The 22,774-nt window shown below is 37.3% G+C and overlaps 1 protein-coding gene across 3 annotated transcripts in view; it reads right to left on the minus strand.

Annotated features, from left to right (window-relative positions):
* The window catches only part of DIP2B (disco interacting protein 2 homolog B), a 240,991-nt gene that overhangs the window by 42,273 nt on the left and 175,944 nt on the right, over positions 1-22,774 (minus strand). For all 3 annotated transcript variants that reach the window (XM_080662808.1, XM_080662807.1, XM_080662809.1), the window contains 13 exons: positions 17,796-17,887; positions 15,762-15,872; positions 14,360-14,483; positions 13,646-13,755; positions 12,710-12,812; positions 11,898-11,962; positions 9,669-9,762; positions 9,072-9,191; positions 7,555-7,669; positions 6,900-7,039; positions 6,106-6,242; positions 2,158-2,238; positions 40-167 (listed from right to left, as the gene is read on the minus strand). In XM_080662808.1, coding sequence (XP_080518934.1) covers positions 40-167; positions 2,158-2,238; positions 6,106-6,242; positions 6,900-7,039; positions 7,555-7,669; positions 9,072-9,191; positions 9,669-9,762; positions 11,898-11,962; positions 12,710-12,812; positions 13,646-13,755; positions 14,360-14,483; positions 15,762-15,872; positions 17,796-17,887 — 1,420 coding nt within the window. The remainder of the gene's footprint in view (positions 1-39; positions 168-2,157; positions 2,239-6,105; positions 6,243-6,899; positions 7,040-7,554; positions 7,670-9,071; positions 9,192-9,668; positions 9,763-11,897; positions 11,963-12,709; positions 12,813-13,645; positions 13,756-14,359; positions 14,484-15,761; positions 15,873-17,795; positions 17,888-22,774) is intronic.

Consider the following 22,774-nt stretch of genomic DNA (forward strand, 5'->3'; position numbering starts at 1 on the left):
CTACAGAAAATTTTAACATTTGAACTCTGCAGTACTCACCTTCCTCTATAAACAGTCTTTATTGATTCCACAGCCAATCCTGTAGCAACAATGTCATCAGCATTATGTCTTCGACCACTAACCATGAGTAACCCGTCCATTTTTCCAACCACAAACACCAAGCTGCCCTAAAAGATAACGATTTACCTTGATTTCCATAATTTAAATAGTAAAACAAATATTTTACTTCTGCCTTGAAATAAATCTCATAAAAAATATAAGAAACAATACCAAACTTTATGGATTCTGAGAAAATATTTCACGTCACAGCATCTTGGAAATCAGTGGGGAAAAACCTATGGTATCTTACAATTAAAGGGGTCTTATAGTGTATAAGAAGGGAATATATTCATATTTATTCTTAGGGAGGAATTTTATAAGCAACTAGAATGGCATACAAGCATAGTTTATTTTCACAGCCATGATTATGTATTAATTTATTTTCTGTACCTATTCATGGGATGGATGCAGAGGAGAAAAATGTTGTCAATTAATACTGGAATTAGGAAGAGATAAAAATAGTTTTGATGTTAGAATGACTGTTTCAAGTTTATAAGGGTAATGCTTTTTCCATCTGGCAAGATCACAAACAGGCTAATACAGGTCAAAGGAAGACTGCAGGAGTCTTTCCTCTCCAGTAAGATAACAGAGCTGCAGGAAAGTATGCTGTTAATGCCCTAAAAGCACCACTGCATAAGTAATTTTACTTATTATTTAATATTATTATCATCAGTAATTCCCCCAGACCCACTTGCAATAAATTAACTTTTTCCATTCATTACAGAATTCCTAAATTTCTTGTACCATCTTTATATATTCACTATCTAGCTGTCATCTCCACGTGAACGTCACTCCCTGGCTGACTGGGCACAATGCAGTGCCATACACCGACCGGGCTATATAAGTATGACATAACCTCCAGTCTCAAGAAGCCACTGGTTCGTCTCAGAAAACAGAAGAGAACCATTCATTTCCACCACAGTGTGAAAAATGCTATGGTGGAAACAAAGAAAAGGAGACAGTCACTGGTCTCCCACATCCGTTTCTTCGTTTCTTTCACACTATCAGAATTTTTAGCTGGGCATGGCTGATCAAAACAAGGATGGCACTTCATCCTCCCTTGCAGCTAGGTGGGCCACATGACTAGTTCAGAACAATGGGATATAAGTGGAAGTGTTGTTCAGCAGCTTCAGGGAGTCTTCCTTACAAGAGAATAGGACTGCACCCTTTGCTCTGTCCTGTTTCCTGGAAAGCAGTTGTGATGGCTGGAGCTCCATCTTGGATGTCAACAGTGGAGGGGTAAGCTACTATTACCAGGAGCTAGGTCCTTAGGAACTTCTTGGTGCTGAGTGAGGAAGACAGTAGGTGCAGACTTCTCTTTCTAGACAACGATTCTCTTAGAGGTGTTCCCTTGCCCCTACCATTCTCCATGAATACTGGCAAAGAACTATAATAAAATTATCTTTTCTTATGTAACTTAAACCTCCAAGAAGAGAAGCGAGAGTAAGGAGGTAATTAGAGACCGATGGAGGTCTATGGGCCTAACTGTGATAATGAATAACTATTACTTACAAAGTAAAATCCAAACTCTCATTCTGTCATGCAAAGCCTTCCTTGCTGGCTCATGAAACTAGCTACAAGCTCTTTGAAAACAAGTTTTGTGTCCTAATTGTCTCTATAAACCCACTGACTATAAATACCATTTGCTGGAAAACAAATTGCTTTCATTCAAAGAATTTACTATTATACAAATTGTATTGCTGATAATCTGTATGAAAATGCTTTGTACACTATTTATATGGTTTCCCTTTGCTATTAAAGGAAACAGCACACTTATAACTTATTGACACCTATTAATCAAATCAAAGAAGGGTAGCAAGAGTAAGTAAAAAGAGTTTTGAAAATGAAAAAATGTCTCAATTTGGAGGAGTCAATGAACTTGGGTAACAGAAACAATAAACTTTGATGCATTTATTACATTCTTATAGGAAATGCTTTAAATGTAAGTTGAGAGGCCCTATAACACTCTTGGATTAATCAGAATTTGTTCTGTTCTGTGGATCAAAGTCCAAATATTTGAATAAGATGCATCAAAACAAACATGAAAACATCACTTACGGGCCCTACAAACCCCAGCAATCCTGACCGGATGAATGGTACATCCCCAACAGGAGAGCCTGCAGAATTCACTGGAATTACCTAAAACACAGAAAAAAAGAAAGTGACAATCTGAGATTTTAATTAAAAAATGTATTTAAGAACCTCTCATGCATGTGGGATCTCTGACTTCATGTATGAAAGGTTCTCATACTTGTGCATATATAAGTTTGGTATTTTCTCTTTCAAAAAATATGTATTTGTTTTAATTGATTTGTGAGAGAAAGAGGGGAAGAGAAAGAAGGAGGGAGGGAAGGAGGAAAACAGAGAGAGGGGAGGGGTGGGAGGGGCACAGATAGACATCGATTTGTTGTTCCACTTATTTATGCATTCATTGGTTGCTTCTTGTATGTGCCCTGACCGGGGATTTGAACCTGCAACCCTGGCATACAGGGAAAATATACTAACTAACAGAACTACTTGAGCTACCCGGCTAGGCTGTTTTGGTTTTTCAAGTCTTTAAGTGTTGTGTTTTTTTTTAAGTTACATACAACAAGTAACACATATTAAAATTATGTAAATAGTGAATACAGGAAATCTTACCCCCCTTAAGAGAAAACAATCATTTACAATTTGTTGTTTATCTCTCTGTATTTTTTTTAGATTAAGAATTTTTTTAAAGGGATCATATTACATATACTGCTTTGCAACTTGCCTTTTCACATAGCATATCTTGGATACCTTTAGAAGTTGGTAAGAGTTTATATGGCTCCCTTTGTACAATAGTTCTGTAATATACCATTGCACGGAGAACACATAGCATAGCCGTCGGAGTCAAATGTAAGTCAATACCTGGCTCTGCCACTTACTAGTAATGTGGATCTTGGGCAAGTTCCTGGCCGTTCCTAAACCTCCGTTTCTTTTGCCAGAAAATGAAATTCTCAATGCCTCTCACACACTAGCTAAGGTAAAGATTAAGGGAATGTAAACATATTTGCAGACATAAGCACAGTGGCTGGTCCAGAGTCAGTACTCAGGCAACTATGAGAATCAGCAGTTATCAGAAAGTAATCAGTCTGTATAGCTGTGTAGGTCAACTAATTTTTCACTATTACAAACAGCACTTTACTGAACACTCCTATACATATTTTTGTGCATTGGAATAAGACGCACAAATCTTTTCAATTTTAACAGACTATCTTTACAAAACTGTTATATCAGTTACATTCCCTCAATAATATATCAGAATGTCTGTTTTCCCTGTACTCTAACTCATACTATACCTTATCAATTTTTCCAAACTTTGCCAATCTGGTAGGCAAAAAACAAAAACAAAGATATCCCACTGATTGCATTTTAAACTGCATTTCTTTATTAGTAATATGGAAGGATTTTCTTTCCTTTGTTTACTGGTCATTTGTATTTCTTTTACAAATAGCCTGTTCCTGTCTCCTGTTTATTTGCTCTATTTGACTGGTGTTTTTCTCTTTAGTTTTTAAGATTTCTTTTTTTATATATAGAGAACAATTATAACAAGAACTAACATTTATCATGCTTATTATGTGCCAGCCACAGGACCAGCTGTTTTATAGTTAATCCTCAAGGCAATCTTATGAAACAGGAATATTATTTCCATGTTACAGATGGGAATGTAAGACACAGGAAGTTGCATTTGCCTCAAGTCAAACAGCTAATAAGTGGGGGCAATGAAAAATTAGCTCTTTGCTTATCATATGTGTTAAAAAGTTTTCAGGAGCTTATTTTTGAAATACACTTTTATTTTCTGACCAGTCATTTTTTAAATATATTTTATTGATTTTTTACAGAGAGGAAGGGAGAGGGATAGAGAGTTAGAAACATCGATGAGAGAGAAACATCGATCAGCTGCCTCCTGCACAGCCCCTAGTGGGGATGTGCCCGCAACCAAGGTACATGCCCTTGACCAGAATCGAACCTGGGACCCTTCAGTCCACAGGCCAACGCTCTATCCACTGAGCCAAACTGGTTTCGGCTGACCAGTCATTATTACTAGGTCTTTCGTCCTAGTAAAATGTTAACCACGTTGAAAAATTCTTCAGGGTTTATATATAAGATTCCAGTGAGAAAAATATTAGAAACATTAATTTGCAAACCCAGGCAACAGTTTTCTCCTTTTTTAGTTAGGATTTTTATTCTACTTCAATATCATTAAATTTATACTGCAGATTTCAAAATTTCTTCATTACTATGGACCTAGCAGCTTAGTATTATATTTAAGAATTTTGATCAGGCAGTTGTCCTTGTAGGAAAGGCAATATAACCAAATATTACCAGTATCTTCTAACACTGCTTGAGGATCTTGTTTATATAAGGCAAATGCAACAGAAAAATTCAGGTATTCAAAATATATGTAGCCCTGGCCAGTGTTTCTCAGTGGTTAGAGCATTGGCCCATGCACCAAAGGGTCACGGGTTCAATTTCCCACCAAGGACACATACCTGGGATGCAAGTCCAATCTCCAGCCATGTTCTCCAGGTATGATCAGGAGGCAACCAATTGATGTGTCTCTCACATCGATGTCTCCCTCTCTCTTTTTCCCTCCCTCCCTCTATCCTTCCTTCCACTCTCTCTAAAAAGCAATGGAAAAAAATATCCTCAGGTGAGGACTAACAACAAAAAAGAAATACATGTAGTCCAAGCACTTTTAAAATAAAAGGAATAAGGTAAGATTTAAATTAGTGACATGTATATATACTCAGCAGAGGTAATTAGTCACCTAAAGATTTTATGAATGTCTACTCCTATCAAGGTGACTTTGTCTTAACTTTTGACGGCTGGGCAAGAATATAGCAGTAACAATGACGATGACGGTAATAACTGACAGACATTTAATAATTTATACCATTTTAGGCCATGTAAATACAAATGATGGTGAGCTCAGGAATTCTAAAGTTTTTCCAATACCACACCATTTACATAGATACCACTCTCCCACCAGCTACATCTATCACTACTTAATTATATGCACTGATTTTCAAATGGGATGGCAGATCCCTGCCATATTGAGAACCAGTAGTCTAAATTATAAAAAAAAGGAAGCTTGAAGAACTGAAATTGGTTGTGGTCATATAAGCCCTGTCTAGTATGAAAGGGACCTGGCCCATAAACTGGAGTTCTCTGTTCCCTAAAAGGTACCCGGAGGTAGGTTAATCCCAATGGTGAAATATAGACAATTAATTATGCCTGTTCTGATTTCCAGGCTCACCAGGCACATTTTCATTACAATTTGATTTCACATGCAGAACTGCCTGCAGGAAAGCAATGTGGTAGTTTCGCTAGAATATGAGCTATCTGAGGAGCTCTGGTTATTCCCCTGATGTACCCCAAACCTCTAGAATGGTGTCAGGCACATAGAAGGTGCTCAATAAATACTTGTCTCATGGAAAGTTTGAATGATGGGAGCAATCTGCCCCTGTGACAGAACAGGTCTTCATTTTTCTTAGCAACCTGGCATTCTGGTTTACATCTGTTTTCATGAGCTCAGTTCACTTGAGTCTACACTTAAGAGATGGATTCTCACTATATACTGTTAAAATTAAATATTTGGGCTTATAAAGTTCAAACCATGGCATATTCACCAAAGGAATTTTTGTAAGGCCTCTTATTTATTAACTTACTAATAACTTCCTATGTGCCAGGTGCTGCTCTAAGCACTTTATAAACATTAACTCACTTAGTTCTCACAACAATCCTATGACGTAGTTACTATGATTACTCATTTTAAATATAAAGAAATTGGGGCACAAAGAGGTTAAGCAACTCACCTAAAATCAGCTAGTGATGGCAGAGTTAGGATTCGAACTAGGGCAGTCCAGCTCTAGAGCATATACTTTCAACCCACTATATTATGCGATTTCCCATGAACCAAGTCATCTGCCCTAGAGACACCCTCACCAAACATTGTCCTGGCAACATTTTAATATCATGTACCTCAAAGGTATTTTTGGTCACACCAGCAAGCCCAAAGTACATCATGCCTCCAGTTCTGGAGCTGACACAGATCTCTCCAATTTCGTCAGTTCTGCAGAGCTGGGGAAGTCCATCAGGTCTCACGATGCACATCATCCCTAGTGCACAGAAAACACAGTCAAGAAGCAGAGATCCTGGAAAATCTACGCTTCATCCTTATGAACCCAGGAAAGTCTTGTATTTACTGAGTGGCATTAAGGAAGAATAACTAAAGAAAAATGTTAAAAATAGACCTGAAACTACATAGGTATATTTGAAATTTCCATCTTTAAATATCATCTACTCTGATGAGAGACAAATACTTTTTTTAAATTCAGCAAAACAACAACAGCAACAAAACATGTAACAGATGCAGACTGAAGCTTTTAAAGAAAGTGACATTAAAAATGACTGCAAAGTCCAAAGAAACAGGTAAATTAATTCCCCCCCTAGGCAGATCAAACTCAAACACTCATGAAAGCAGTGTGTTCTTCCTGCCAGTCCCAATGGCTTGGCAATTACGGTGAAAACCAACTTTAATATCACTCAGACTTCGCTTTCCATGTGAACAACTGTAATTAGCACCCACAATTAAATCACAGGACACTGCTGGAAGGTAAGTATAATCAGAATTACTTAACTGTTAGAAAGGCTTTGAGAAACTAAGTGACTAAATTTTGAGTTCCTGGTTTTGGATCCCGTATTTTATCAGCCTCTACTACTATCTCTAATGAAAAACCTTTATGAAAAAGCAAATGATACTCCTGAGAACTCACCACCGGGCATGACATGTCCCACATCCTGGACTGTTAGTGCTGAATTTTTATCTTCAGTATTGACCCGTATTACCCCATAGCTCAATCCATTCATCGAGAGAATGGCTCTTCCCGGCAAAGGGGCCCCTGGAACTCCAGGCCTGAAAACAAAATAAACTCATCAAATTTGGCAAGCGAAATAATGGAGAAAAATATGAGTATGTAGGAAAGCAAATTTCCTCTAGCTAACATACACACACTCTCTTTTTCAAAGCATGGTCAATTTTCATTCAGGTGGAAAAAGTACATTTAATCAGATGTTAAGAATATACTGGTCTTGGGTATACTATAAATGTACTTTGCACACTTAAGCCACAATCAAGAATAGCCCATTTCTAGTCTAAGATACTGAGGATTCTGAAGAGCAAAACAACACAGAAAAAGAACTAATTCAAAAAAATGAGATGAGAATAATTAAATTTTCAGTTTACCAGTTATACTTAGTGCAAGAATGGGAAGAATAAATGAGATGCTTCAGACTGCTTTACAAAGTCATTTTCACTCTTGGACTTATGAGGCAGAAAATCAGTTAATGCCCTTGTCACTGCCTGGTGAATTCTGCACATCTGATCCAAGCTGTGATGTACAGTAAGAGCACTGGTGTCCTGAAGGATACCTGCGGATTGCGACTGTCATGGCTTCAGCAGAAGTAGCGCACGGACAGATGGCCTCAGGCTTCAGTCCGTGGCTCTGGAACAGACTCAGGAAGGCATCGCAGGACGACACGGACCCTGTAAGGAGATGGAACAGATCGACTTGAAAGCTGACATTGTGGTTTTCACTACTGTAGGAAACTGGTAAAGAGTGGAAAGCCAATACATTTTTTTCTCATGAGAACTCTTACTGTACACCGTTAATTCCATCCAAACATCTTACTGTGCCTGTGAAATGGCTGATACATATCAAGGAAAAATGAATGTTTATCCAGACCATAAAAGATCACTGACACGACTTAAAGCTACAACTGGTAATAAAGCTGCTCCTAACGAGCTTCCCAATCAATAGAGAAATGCAGAGAGCACTGTGTCCAGTCTGGAACTGAGCAACGCATCCTGAATAACTATGTTAGCCAGTGCAGAACTAACACTCTGGCTTAGTTCCTCCCTCTTCTACGTGATATTCTCTGACTTGTTTCTTATTAAGGTCAATCCCATGTCTGTGTTTTATTATACAGGATGATTAATGTGACTACTGACAAAAATCCAGTATGACAAAGAACATAGTATCTAACATTTTACCTGGTTCTACTGTGTGGGAACTCAGGATGTTGTGTTTGTGGGGGAAAGCAGGTGACATGGGGGATCTCTAAAACTTTTGCAAACTTGATTTGCTGCTAGGGGGAATTTACATAGAGTGCAGTCACTTGATTACATCAGTCATTTCCTTTTAGTTACATGATAGAAAAAGGATATAAATAAGTGAGCAAGAGGGAGTGGATTTAAAAGCATATGGATCCGCCTAGTCAGTGTGGCTCAGTGGTTGAGCATCAACCCATGAACGAGGGGGTCACAGTTTGATTCCTGGTCAGGGTACATGCCCGGGGTTGCCGGCTCGATCCTTAGTAGGGGGTGTGCAGGAGGTAGCTGATCAATGATTCTCTCTCATCATTAATGTTTCTCTCTCTCCCTCTCCCTTCCTCTCTGAAATTAATAAAAAACATATTTAAAAACACATTTTTTACCCATCCATCAAATGATGAACAGATAAAATGTGGTATATCTATACAATGGAATTATTATATGGCAATAAAAAGAAGTGGAGTATGAACACATACTACAATGTGGATGAACCTTGAAAACATTATGGTTAAGTGAAAGAAGCCTGTCACAAAAGAGCAATATAGTATAATTGCCTTTATATAAAATGTCCAGAATAGGTAACTCTATAGAGACAGAAGTAGTAGGGGACAGTGGAGGAGAAATGAAGAGTGAATACTAATGGGTATGAGGTATCTTTTGGGGGTGATGATGGTCTAAACTTAGATCATGGTGATGGCTGCATACTCTGTGAATACACTGAAACTATTAAACTGCACACTTTAAATGGGTGAGTTTTATGGCATATGAATTATATCAAATTATATCAAACGTTAAGGAATGAATAGTCCCCAACCTACACTCTAGAAGTACTCACAGGGATTTGCTCCATCAGTCACAATTAACATCCGGAGGGAACTCAAGCTCACATCTCGTTGGTCCCGATGTGCCATCATAGCCCAGTGCAAGTCTCGACATTTTACTAAAGCTACCTTGGCTACAAATTCAAAAGGGATAGTTAACACACACATACATGCTAAATTAGGTAGATATTTAATATACTATCAAAAAACTTTTAGTTATTTTAGGGATCATGATTTTCACTTAGAGAAAAATAAAAAAGGTTTCAAAGAACGTGTGCCCGGTGCTCTGAGGCAGCAGTGATTAACTGGACACACAATGTTTGCTCACTGTGACCTGTAGGCAGGCCACATATCTTTGCCAAGGAAGCTTTGAACACCAAAGTACTCAATAAATCTGATTCAGGGCTCAAATTCAGGCAAATTAATCTCAATTCTTAAGAAAGGACATCATAAGAGATGAAAATGACAACACACCTAAGCTTAGTAATTGAACTCTAACATTTGTCAAGCCACCAAGGCATAGAACTGTCTCTAGAAGGGTGACTTGAAAATCCCTGAAATCTCAGTTCAAACAGTCACATAATTAAAGCTTAGATGTTGTGTGTAGCTACCTTTGTGGGCATGTACTCTCTGGACCCAAGAGAGAGGGCAAGTCTTCATAACAGAGTAGGGTACACTAATTGTATGCATCTTATTCATTACATTCTGAAAAGCAAAGAAAAATAAAAAGTAATCAATATGAAATACACATATAGCATTTTAAAACTGAACTGATATATTGTTAACAATTTTAATCACATGTAAAACATACTCAAATACACACTCTTTGAAAAAAATATGCAATATTAACTTTTAAGGTTGAAGCCTAATTTGCTACCTACCCTTAACCCTGGTCCCCTCTCCTCCTCAGAGATAATCACTATTATGAATCTGGCATGTATCCTTCCAGTTCTTTTTCTATGTATTTACATATATAGTTGTCCCCATGGAAACAAAGTATTGTTAACATAAAAGGCATCATACTATATATGTATCTACAATGTACTTTTTTTCACTTAAATTGTTTCAGAGCTAAATCTATGCACATCAGTATGAGATCTACACAATTCTTTCCAACTGCTGCACAGTATTCCATAGTATGAGTACACCACAATTTATTTAGGCATTTCCCTATTATGAACAATTGTTTTGCTGTTACAATGTTCCAAGGAACATATTTACACTTCCCTGAGTATATGTACAGGTGTTTCTCTAGGGTAGGTACAGAAAAGTGGTACTATTGGGTCACAGGATATCTGCTTCTAAAATTTAACAGATGCTGTCAAACTGCCCTCCGACCCACTAAGTGCTTTCATCATGCGGGCGCTTGCCACGTACCACAAAGGGCTGGGTTACAAAACAAATCTATCAAAGTTTCCCTGTTACTTAGAGAGGGTCCTGCCCACACCTGTTAGGTATTTGAGTAGATAAAGCTGAGTGAGCTGAGAGGGTCATGCAATTTGGTTTCCTGTCACCCAAACAAAAGAATATACCCAGGACCTCCTGTTCCCAAAAGACCCAGCCCAGCAGAATAACTAAGTCTTGGTATTTAGGCTGGCCATTTTTCTCACCACCTCAGTGGCCCAAAGAAACCAAGACACCATTGTTAACTTCTTTTTCCTCCCTCCCCAAAGTTTCTAGGGTGTGGTGACAAACTTTTGGATTTCAGAGGAAGAATGGTGTTTATAACTAATTTTTCACACTTTGTCCCTCTAACTCCTCACAAGGGTTTCTTAACCTCTGATAAAAAACAAAATTCCACCCTGGCCGGGTAGCTCAGTTGGTTAGAGCATCGTCCCAAGACACCAAGTTTGTGGGTCTGATCTCTCGTCAGGGCACAAAGAAGAAGCGACCAATGAATGCATAAGTAAGTACAACAACAAGTTGGTGCTTCTCTCTCTCTCAAATCAGTAAATTAAAAACAATGGGAAGGGCTTCCAGAAAGAGCTAGGAAGTATGTACACTCAAGGAAGAGGCTCTTACTAATTTGAGGGGTCCTGAGTGAAAAGGGGTCCCCTCCTCTTCCCCCATGCCTCATTTTCTCCTCTTTCTCCGACTCCTGCAGTATGTAAGGGAGTTGAACAAGATACTCTGAGTTCCTTTTCAACTCTGGGATCTTGTACCTCTTTTCTCTCCCTTCCTAATCACCATGCTTTTCCCACTTGAAACATGCCCTCTCTCTACTTCCACCACAAAAATATCTCTATGTGGCTAAATCTTAGCCATTTTTCAAAGCCCGACTCAACTGTTACCTCTTCCATAAATACGGCCTTTGTGCCAGAGCTGGGAGGAATTCACCTTTCCCCAACTCCCATAGCACATTACCTGTTCCTCTCTTATGGAAAGCAGCCCACTCTATTCTTTAATTGTAGCATGCAGTCATTCAGTACATTTTGTCCAACTGGAAAGTTAGTTATTACCAACAGTTGCCAAGTTCTAAATATACTTACATAATCTCAAACATACTTTTAAAATCATAAATACAGTCATTTTTAGAATTTTTTAGGCTTTGAGCCATCATAGCAGATGTCTTAAAAATTATAGATCCTAAATTCTCCCATTAACTATTATGTGAGGAGTATGCCCAACCACACAATGAAAAAAACAAAAGACAGAAGTATATTCTCCTTTTAAAAACAATAACCTTTTGTATTGTAAAATAAAACCCCTCTGGAAAATATTATTGATCTTTTGGAAACTAAAATTTCAAACAAGCACTGAGAGATTCTCTGGTTACACAGCATGCATACTGATCTGAATCATAAGATTTACACTAAAGGCCTTAATTCTGAGTAGCTTACCGCAAACATGCCATGCCACAGCCCAGCATCCTTCTTAAAGTCTAAAACATTTACTACTGTTTCTCCTGAAATAGAAAAAATGGGGCGGGGGGGAGGGGGAAGACACCAAGGAAATCATCTTTAGTGGTAAGTAGCAAAATCATGTTACGTGCCTCTATTGAACGCTGGTTTGGTACTTCTACAGAGATCACTAAAAGCTCTCAGTCTTTTGATTACATGGCCATGGAAGAGACAATGAGTTCCAAACTCCTTATGAGTTAGATACCATCTTCTGAGAGGTAATCCTCTTTTCCTAATTATATAAGGAACTTAGAAAGTTTCACAAACATGTAAAAATTACAATTCCCAGAGAGAGAAAATGTTGGTATGTATATCTATATATTATACCTCTATACACACACATATACTTCTAAGTATCCTACAGAATACACTTTTGTGTTCTGATTTGTGCTTTCTGGTAGCTGAATTTCTTTGACTCTAAATGTACTGCTGATAGCAACTCTATACACTTGGGAAGATGGAGATACCTGACATTCTGCAGCTAATAATAAACAGGTGGTTTTAATTAGTTTTCTATTTCTGCGCTCTAGAAATCATAGTTCACATATTTGGTTTGCCCAGAATTTTAGTTCCTTTAAATTGCAGCATATTTGTGAAAAAGAAGAAAGCCAAAGCAAGCCAAGAATGTGTCTTAAAACATTTCACTCTGAACTTGGTCATTAACTGGAATCCAATCACTGAGCACCCTGCTCCCAGTCACACCACATGGATCTGAAGCTCACAATGAGGGCAGTCATGGGATGAAGTCTGACCTTCAGAATAATTGCAGGCCTGGGACAGAGCTTGGCAGTGAGACAACATTGCAAGGCGGGACACCGTAACTCCCATTACACTCCCTTCTTTGCTTGTTTTATACTAGAAAACAAAAACACAAAGAAACAAAACATAAGAAACACAATAAAATGTTATTTCAAACGACAGACTGGAATCCTAAAACAAAAGGATAAAGCCATGATAATGGGCTGAATTTAACATGCTTCACAGGAACATTTGAGGCTGTGCCCTTGGGCCTCAAACTCTAATCACACAATGATAGGATTGGAAATGGCAAAGCTCAAGAAAAGTATGTGTGAAAAATCCTCAAAAGTTTAATTAGTCACAAGTGTGAAGTGGCTGTTAAAGGAGCTAAAACAAACAAGGGACTTGAGCTGCATTAACAGAAGCACAGTATCAAGTACAGGGCGAGAACAGCCTGCAGAGCCAAAGGTGCACAAGACGGGGCTCTGTCAGAAGCTCTGTTTGAGAGGGGGAGACCTGGAAATGGCCTATTCACTCCTACAAATCAATTAACTATAATTCTGCTTTTACCTCAATGCTCCAGCTATTTCCCCTCCTCATTTCTCCAGTCTCCTGCACCCGAGTCCCCTCTCCGCCAGCAGCAGAAAAATATCTCTGCCTGTTTCTTTGCCAGGAAATCATTTCTTTAAACTCTGTACTTCTCCAAGTCTTTTGTAACTTTCTTACATGGCAAGGATCAATTTCTTTGCTGTCTTTCTCTTGAATGTGTATTTACGTTAAAAATAATTAGAATAGAAAGCCACCATAAGACATTTTACAAGCCAAAAGATGGAAATCTAACAGAGTAGGAGGATCTCCTAATATTAAAACTGCAAAAAAGTTAAAGTTTGTAAGATAGCATCTGAAGCCAAAGAAAAAGCCAGAATGTATGTTCCAATCTCAGGACTTACCTCGATGTACGCTGGCTCACTCCCAGCAGGTGAGATGTGGGGCTGCCAGTCTTTAGGAGGCTTTGAAAGGTACTTGGAATCTGTTACAACCCATTTGAGCCGGGGCCAACCTAAATCAAACCCCAAATAAAAATTGAATTGCCTAAGCCATAAGGGAAGGAATTCACATTGAACTGGTCGTTTTAAACATCAAGAGACCAAATCAAGGTCATTTTATAATCAGTAAAATATGTTTATTAGTTTTTAGTGACACATCAGTAAACATTTATACCTTCTTTCAAAAGTACAATTTTTCCACATGCTCATTCCAGGCCTTGACATTACCTCAACAACTGGGAGGTCCAATTGGCAGTGGAAGTCCACTGAGGTTAGTGGTCTATCCTCTGTCTCTACATGTAGCATTTAGCTTTAATGAACAGAGTGGTAGCTTTTTCCAACCATCAGCATAAAGGTTAAGGGTGTGGGCTGTGGAATCAGATTTGGGTTCAAATCGCTGCTCTGCCATTTATTAGCTGTGACTTTGGGCAAGTTACTTAACCTCTCTGTGTCTCAGTTTCCTCACCTGTAAAATGGGGATAATAATGGTACCTACTTCATAAGATTGTGAGAATAAGAAAATATATTTTAAGTACTTAGCTATTATTAAGTTAAAACTCTAATTAAAGCACTCGGCTTTAACTTTTAACTGATAATTCAGATACAAATATTACTAACCTTTAAACTGTACAATCTCTCCATTCTGTGTTTTTGGCAGCCCCTTTAGACAAACTTCACTGGTAAGAGCTAAGGCAATACCACAGCTTCCTAGCAAGAAGCCAATCTGCTGCCCTCCAGCATCCTGTGGAGAAGATAGTGAGCACAGTAGAGGAGTGAACGTGAGCACACTCAAACCCAAAACCTAACACTTAGTAATGCTCTGGCACTTGTGTGATAACATTCATGGAGCCCCACTGATATCTGGCAACGCAAAAATCTAGTGACAATATGTTCTTCCAAACAGTTTGAAACATACAATGATTTCCTGAAGGCAAATAAAATATTTTATGAATCTGACATTGCTAATGAATTCTACCAGCCAAATGTGACCGTTTTATTCAAAGGTCAACAATGCTCCTCTTTTAGATTAAATTCAAGCAATTAAATAAATGCTAACACGGTTAAGTTGTCTTGACCTAGCCACACCCCCAAATCCAAAAGCAAAGCAAGTCAGGTTAGAACAAAATAAATAATGTAAATGAACATCAAATGTCCAAATTTACAATGAAAGTGAACGAATAGCTATACCAAAATCCATATACTTATTATATTTTAAAAGAGGTAGATATAGTCTAAAGATTTTCATTAAAATGTCATCTTAAAAGTATCATTATGAAATCACACACACACTGTCAACTTAGTATAAGAATAATCCTATGACTTCCTGAACAATCTAAATAAACTATATCCCATCAACCAGAGTTTTAGAGATGTTACCAATTTGTTTTTTATTCCTTTAAGAAAATAATCTTTTTCTTGTAAATCCACACTCTCCTCCATATTTGTCTTGATCATCAACTCTCAATAATAAACAACACGAGAAAATTAAGGTTAAGTTAAACAGCTCGTGGAAAAATCATTTGGTTAAACTTGGAAATTTGCCACATATGCTTCATTTTAGTAGGGCTGATTTGTTATTAATGTAAAGTCCTATGCCATAGAGTAGCAACATGCCATCATTGCACCACCCTTCAACTTCATGGAAATCCTAGGTCACATGATACAAATAAACCAAATCCCTTTACAAAAGGTCTTACCTATTGTAAATGTGGATAAATGTGGATTCTAGTCTCTGAAGCAAGGGTGGTAATTGTTGAAAAGTTAAGTATGTCCCCATGATTTTTAAGTGATATACAATACTATATAATACTATAAATATTCTATCTTAGGTAAAAACATATTATTTGCATGAAAGTTATAAATATTAATAATTTTTATACAACTTCCATGTTTTTAAAAAGTGAAACTTAGTACTTAAGAAAGCAGATGTTTCTAATGTCATGACCAAGTTAATGGATCCAAGAACCCAATGACCGCCATGTCACACAGGCTACATTCTTTTTAAATTTAGCAATGTTACCTTTCTGGTAAGAGGTACCTCTATAGGCACTGGAATCACTTCCGCCAGGAGACATCCGTAAAAAGCCACCATAAACATGACTGGATCATTGTTGGGGTAAACCAGGGCTACCTAAAATGCATAATGACATTGAATAACAGGAATAAAAACACACTAAGGCTTTCAATGTCACTCTGTAAGATATACATTTAAATATAAAACATCTTTCATGAACACAATAAATAAAACTAATTAATAGCCTAGAGGAATTAAGTTATTGAGAAGGATGCACAAATCTAAAAAGACCTCTGTCATTCCTATGATTATACTAGACACATTTTGGGAACTATATTGCAATTCATCATCATCCTAAGATTTTTCACTTAATTCTATTGGTGATTTAGCAATAAACAACTCATCTTAAGTAGTAAGTTAATTAGTTGTGAAAACTAAGCCAATTTACTTTAGTGCAAAGCTAAAGCAATAAAATAAGTGTAACGATTTAGAGACCAGCATATTAAAGAATAAGCCTTACATCTCTCACAGAGAGCTATAAGCATTGAAGCTCTTACTCTTTGACAAATTCATTGCATTAATTCTTACTCACTGAGCCAACAATGCAAGTATTCTAGCATGAAAGCCATTTGGTAATAGGTATAAGCAATATTGGCAGAAACCATTATGGATATAAAGTTCATTCATTTACAAAAGATAAACAGTAAAACTTCTGTAATGAGTTCAAACCTGTGATCTCACCTCTAATACATCACAGGGATAACTGACTCTTCCTACTACTCAAGGAATGAAAAAACACAGAAGTCATATCATTTTGGAGTTTTGTTACTTGGCTCAGATATTTATAAATTAACATTTGAAACTTAATTATATCACTCTTTTGCTTTCAAATGATCTAAACTCACTCTCAAGGTAAGTTCAATTCTTTTGTTAAATTAAAAAATTTTTAATAAATTTCAATTCAAACCTTTAGGAGTTCTAAAAAAATACAAACTCCACAAGACATTTAAGTAACCCATTTTCTTCCTGCACACAAATGCCTATGCTGTCAGGTTCAGTGAGGACTAGGAAACACTCATATGCCACATTTGTAAGTAGAAGCCATCCTTTAGGTGTTCTTTGCCACAATGCAAAAATATTTTTAAAAGGCTAGTTTAGGAGATTCTATAATCATGAGTCTCCTAAAAGCAAGTCTGTTGCATAGCTGGTGTTTCATTCTACAAATTCCGACTGAAAAGTAATGTTTGATTTTAAGAAGTAATCATATTTACAAATTTATTAATAGAAAAAAACCTTCAAAAATTAAAGAAGATTCATGTCACCTCCAATTAAAGAAGAAATTAAATGATGCCAATTTGCTTCTTCTTAGAAGTAGCAATGAGTCTCCCTTCCTTTCTAAATAAAACCACAGAAAATTGTTTTAAAATTTTTATGGGACTTTTTTTTATAATCCTCACCCAAGGATATGTTTTTTGGTGTTTGTTTTTTTTTATTGATTTTTAGAGAGAGCGGAAGGGGGAAAGAAATAGAAACATCGACTGGTTGCCTCCCATATGTGCCCCAACCCAGGATTGAACTGCAACCTAGGTATGTACCCTGACTGGGAACAGAACCCACAACTTTTTTTTTTTTTTTTGTGGATGGGTTGATGCTCCAACCAACTGACCCACCCAGTCAGGGCGATGGGACATTTTTGAAAGAAAAAAAAAAAAAATCAGAGTCAACTTTTTTGCTATTTTTGTTATCTGAATATCGAAATATTTACTTCCAGAAAGACTTAGGTTTCCCTACATTTTATTAGCTCCTGAAGAGTTTACTGATTATCAGCTACAGAAAGGGACATGTGAATTTCCTTCAATTGATGAATGTAAGAAATATTGCCTGGCATTGGGCCAACCTGGGTTGGCAACAAACCATTTTCATTTCCTAAGAATAAAAGTTATATAAATTATGCTGTTGTATATTAAAAATCCAGAATGCGTATGTTCAAAAGCAATAAAATTTCACCTCCCTAAAACCAAAAAAACAAACTAAAATTACCCTGTCTGCAGGTTTTAATACAGGTTCATTTTTGGTCCCCAGTTTATTAAGCAGTGTATAGGCCAACTTTAAACTTCTGCTCCACAACTTTCCTGGAAAAAGAAAAGAAAACAGTCATATAGAAAACCACAGGTACACCCCTGCCACCACCCCTACCCCTAGCAGCCCACGCCTTTCTTCCCTCTCAGAGAGACATCCCCTAAACTCTCAGGGTCTCCAGAGACTTGGAACCAGGGCAGCAATAGGCCGTGGCAGCTCATTCGGGGCTAACCGCCTGAACCTCTCTCCAAGGCCCCCTTTCTCTGACTTTCAGTGAGCTGACAGTAGCCCCACCCTTGGTTCTCTTCTGTCAAGCTCTCTTCTGTCAATGTGACTCTCACTTCCCGGTGAGTCCCCGCAGGGCTCACTTTCCCACAGCATTTCTAAAAAGCCAAAGCAACCCCACCTACGCTCTCTCCAGTTGCTTCTTCTACCCTAAGCACTTCCTTGTTTCACCATTTCCAGCTTTAATAAACATTCTCTCAAAAGGGAGAGAGAGAGAGAAAGAGAGAGAGAGAGAGAGAGAGAGAGAGAGAGAGAGAGAGAGAGAGAGAGAGAGAGAGAGAACGAGAACCAACGAACCACAGGCCTACCTCATCAAGAGAGTACGCAGTCCCTAAGCACATATAATAAGACAATGGCCCCTTCCAAATGACACATCAGACAAGCATGGCCTCCAACAGAGAGCTCCTCCCCCACAACAAATGTTTTATTATTCACACTAGTTTATGGAAAGCCAGTCCTGCCTCCAAACAACAACAAAATACAGCAATGGAAGCTCATTCTGGTTTAGATCATTTTTCAAATTATTATTTTTTTAATATGTTTGTATTGATTTCAGAGAGAGGAAGATAGAAGGAGTGAGAAATAGAAACATCACTGATGAGAGAGAATCATTGATCAGCTGCCTCCTGCACAACCCCTACTGGAAATCTAGCCCGAAACCTGGGCATGGTCTCTGACTAGAAATCAAACTCTGACCTCCTGGTTCATGGGTTGATGCTCAATTTTCTGAAGTAATCTGACTATCTTTAAAAACCGTCTGATGTGAGCTGATCACACTTCAAGGCAAGGAAACAATTGCTTATCACAAGACTGAAAATCGGAAGACTACACCATTCTAAGCTTTTTCTGAAGAACCATTTACAAACAAGGTATTAGATACCTGAAGTAACTGCAAACCAAAAATGTGACTCAAATAAGTTAGCATTTCATATCACTGTATTTCAGTGAAAACAGACAATAAAATGAAAATCAACTACGTGGAACGTGGATATATTCTAAGATATTAAATAAACATGAAGAGATTTAGCCAGCTAACTGCTTTAAGGGTTATATGGATGAAATTAATATACAGCTTCTGAAATGAATGCTAAAATCTGTTTGGAGGTGAAAAGCCAATTCTCCCTTCTTCATGCTTCCTTCCTTCAACCATTCTTAGAAATTCTTACTTACATTATGGAACAAGTAAAAGACAAAATTGTATTATTTCAATAGATATGTTACTTTTATATCCAACACATTCAGAGGGGCATCTAAGGTTTAAACTCGTATCAGTTTCCACAATTCTTTAAATAAAACCAAAAATTTCTCTAAAATTATTCTATATTTAGGTCTATGGACAACGTGCACCGCTTGTGAAGGGAAAAAGGAATCTGTCTGAATAAACTAGGTTAAATTTACTATTCTTGTTTTTTTTTTTTCCACTCTTCTTGTTATTAAAAAAGTTATTTTTTAAGAATTTATAAAAGAAAAATAATTTACTTTAAAAAGTTATTTACAAAAGAAAAAGAAAAACTTTAGCTAGGATGCAAAACTAAACAGAAAAGTACTGCTTCTTTGTTTATTACAGAATTCTGTGCCTCTTATAAGCAAAGAGGCAGGATGAAGTAAATGACAAAGATCTAAAGAGTAATCAATTTCAATTTTTGGATAAAACTATATGGTTTTTACCATACCCCATTAATCCTGCCCAAATGTCTTCCTAAAATCCTCTCTTTGAACAACTCTATTCCAACAAACTAGACAACATGGAGGAAATGGACATATTCCTAGAAAAATACCTTCCAAAACTCAATCAGGAAGAATTTAAAAATGTCAATAGGCCGATAACTATGGAAGAAATTGAAGCAGTCATCAAAAAGCTTCCAACAAACAAAAGCCCGGGGCCAGACGGCTTCACAGGGGAGTTTCACCAAATATTCAAGGAAAACTAAAACCTATCCTCCTCAGACTATTCCAAAAATTTCAACAGGAAGGAACACTTCCAAGCTCATTCTATGAAGCCAGCATCACCCTAATACCAAAACCAGATAAAGACAACACGATGAAAGAAAATTACAGGCCAATATCCCTCATGAACATAGATGCCAAAATCCTCAACAAAATTCTAGCAAATCGGATCCAGCAGTACATCAGAAAGATCATACACCATGACCAAGTAGGATTTATCCCAGGAATGCAAGGATGGTACAATATCTGCAAATCAATAAATGTGATACATCACATAAACAAATTGAGAGATAAAAATAGTCATATCAATTGATGCAGAAAAAGCATTTGACAAAATCCAACACCCTTTCTTGATAAAAACTCTCAACAACGTGGGAATAGAAGGATCATACCTCAACATAATAAAAGCCATATATGACAAACCCACAGCCAACATTATACTCAATGGGCAAAAACTAAAACAATTTCCCCTAAGAACAGGAACAAGACAGGGATGCCCACTCTCACCACTCCTGTTCGACACAGTACTGGAAGTATTAGCCATTGCGATTAGACAAGAAGAAGAAATAAAAGGCATCCAAATTGGGAAAGAAGAAGTAAAACTGTCCTTATTCGCAGATGACATGATACTGTACATAGAAAACCCTAAAGACTCCATCAAAAAATTATTAGACTTAATAAATGAATTTGGCAATGTAGCAGGATACAAAATTAACACCAAGAAATCTATGGCATTTCTATACACTAATAGTGAACTTACAGAAAGAGAGACTAAAAAAGCAATCCCATTTACCATCGCACCAAAAAAATTAAGATACCTAGGAATAAACTTAACTAAGGAGGTAAAAGACTTGTATGCAGAAAACTACAGGACATTGAAAAAAAGAGACAGAGGAAGACATAAACAGATGGAAGAACATACCATGTTCACGGATTGGTAGAATCAACATCATTAAAATGTCCATACTACCCAAAGCAATCTATAGATTCAATGCACTCCCCATTAAAATACCAATGGCATATTTTACAGACCTAGAATGAACCTTCCAAAAATTCATCTGGAATTAAAAAAAAAAGACCCCAAATAGCCACAGCAATCCTGAGAAAGAACAAAGTAGGTGGGACCTCAATACCAGATATCAAGCTGTATTACAAAGCCGCTGTTCTCAAAACTGCCTGGTACTGGCACAAGAACAGACATATAGATCAATGGAATAGAATAGAGAACCCAGAAATCGACCCAAACCACTATGCCCAATTAATATTCGACAAAGGAGGCATGAACATATAATAGAATCAAGACAGTCTCTTCAATAAATGGTGTTGGGAAAATTGGATACATGCAAAAAAATGAAACTAGACCACCAACTTACACCATATACAAAAATAAACTCAAAATGGATAAAGGACTTAAACATAAGACGGGAAACCATAAAAATATTAGAGGAATCCACAGGCAGCAAAATCTCAGACATATGCCGAAGCAGTATCTTCACTGATACTGCTCCTAGGGCAATGGAAACTAAAGAGAAAATAAATAAATGGGACTACATCCAAATAAAAGGCTTTTGCACAGCAAAAGAAACCATCAACAAAACAACAAGAAAGCCCACTGCATGGGAAAACATATTTGCCAATGTTATCTCTGATAAGAGTTTAATCTCCAACATTTACAGGGAACTCATACAACTTAACAAAAGGAAGATAAACAATCCAATAAAAAAAATGGGCAACAGACCTAAATAGATACTATTCGAAAGAAGACATAAGAAAGGCCAAGAGACATATGAAAACATGCTCATATTCACTAATTATCCGAGAGATGCAAATCAAAAGGACAATGCAGTACCACCTCACACCTGTCAGAATAGCTATCATCAATAAATCAATAAACAACAAGTGCTGGTGAGGATGCGGAGAAAAAGGAACCCTCGTGCACTGCTAGTGGGAATGCAGACTGGTGCAGCCACTGTGGAGAACAGAATGGAGTTTCCTCAAAAAACTAAAAATGGAACTCCCATTTGACCCAGTGATCCCACTTCTAGGAACATATCCCAAGAAACTAGAAATACCAAGCAGAAAGGATATATGCACCCCTATGTTCATAGCAGCACAATTCACCTTAGCTAAGATTTGGAAACAGCCTAGGTGCCCATCAGCAGATGAGTAGATTAAAAAACTGTGGTACATCTACACAATAGAATACTACACTGCGGTAAAAAAGAAGGAATTCTTACCATTTGCAACAGCATGGATGGAACTGGAGAGCATTATGCTAAGTGAAATAAGCCAGTCAGAGAAAGATAAATATCACATGATCTCACTCATTTATGGAATATAATGAACAACATAAACTGATGAACAAAAACAGATCCAGAGACAGAGAAGCATCGATCAGACCGTCAAACCTCAGAGGGAAGGTAGGGAAAGGTGGGGGTAAGGGGGAGAGATCAACCAAAGGACTTGTATGCATGCATATAGGCCTAACCAATGGACACAGACACTAGGCGGGGTGAGGGCATGAGTGGGGGGGGGGGGGGTGGGGAGGTAATGGGGGGATAAGGACACATATGTAATACCTTAATAAAGAAATTAAAAAAAATAAAATTCTCTCTTAATGTTAAAAAACATCAGTGGATGCACAAAGTCTCTTTCTTCTTTTTTGCTCTAATATTTATTTATTTATTTATTATTTTTTTAAATAGTGC

This window comes from Plecotus auritus (assembly GCF_963455305.1).
Source record: "Plecotus auritus genome assembly, chromosome: 3".
Lineage (NCBI taxonomy): Eukaryota > Metazoa > Chordata > Mammalia > Chiroptera > Vespertilionidae > Plecotus > Plecotus auritus.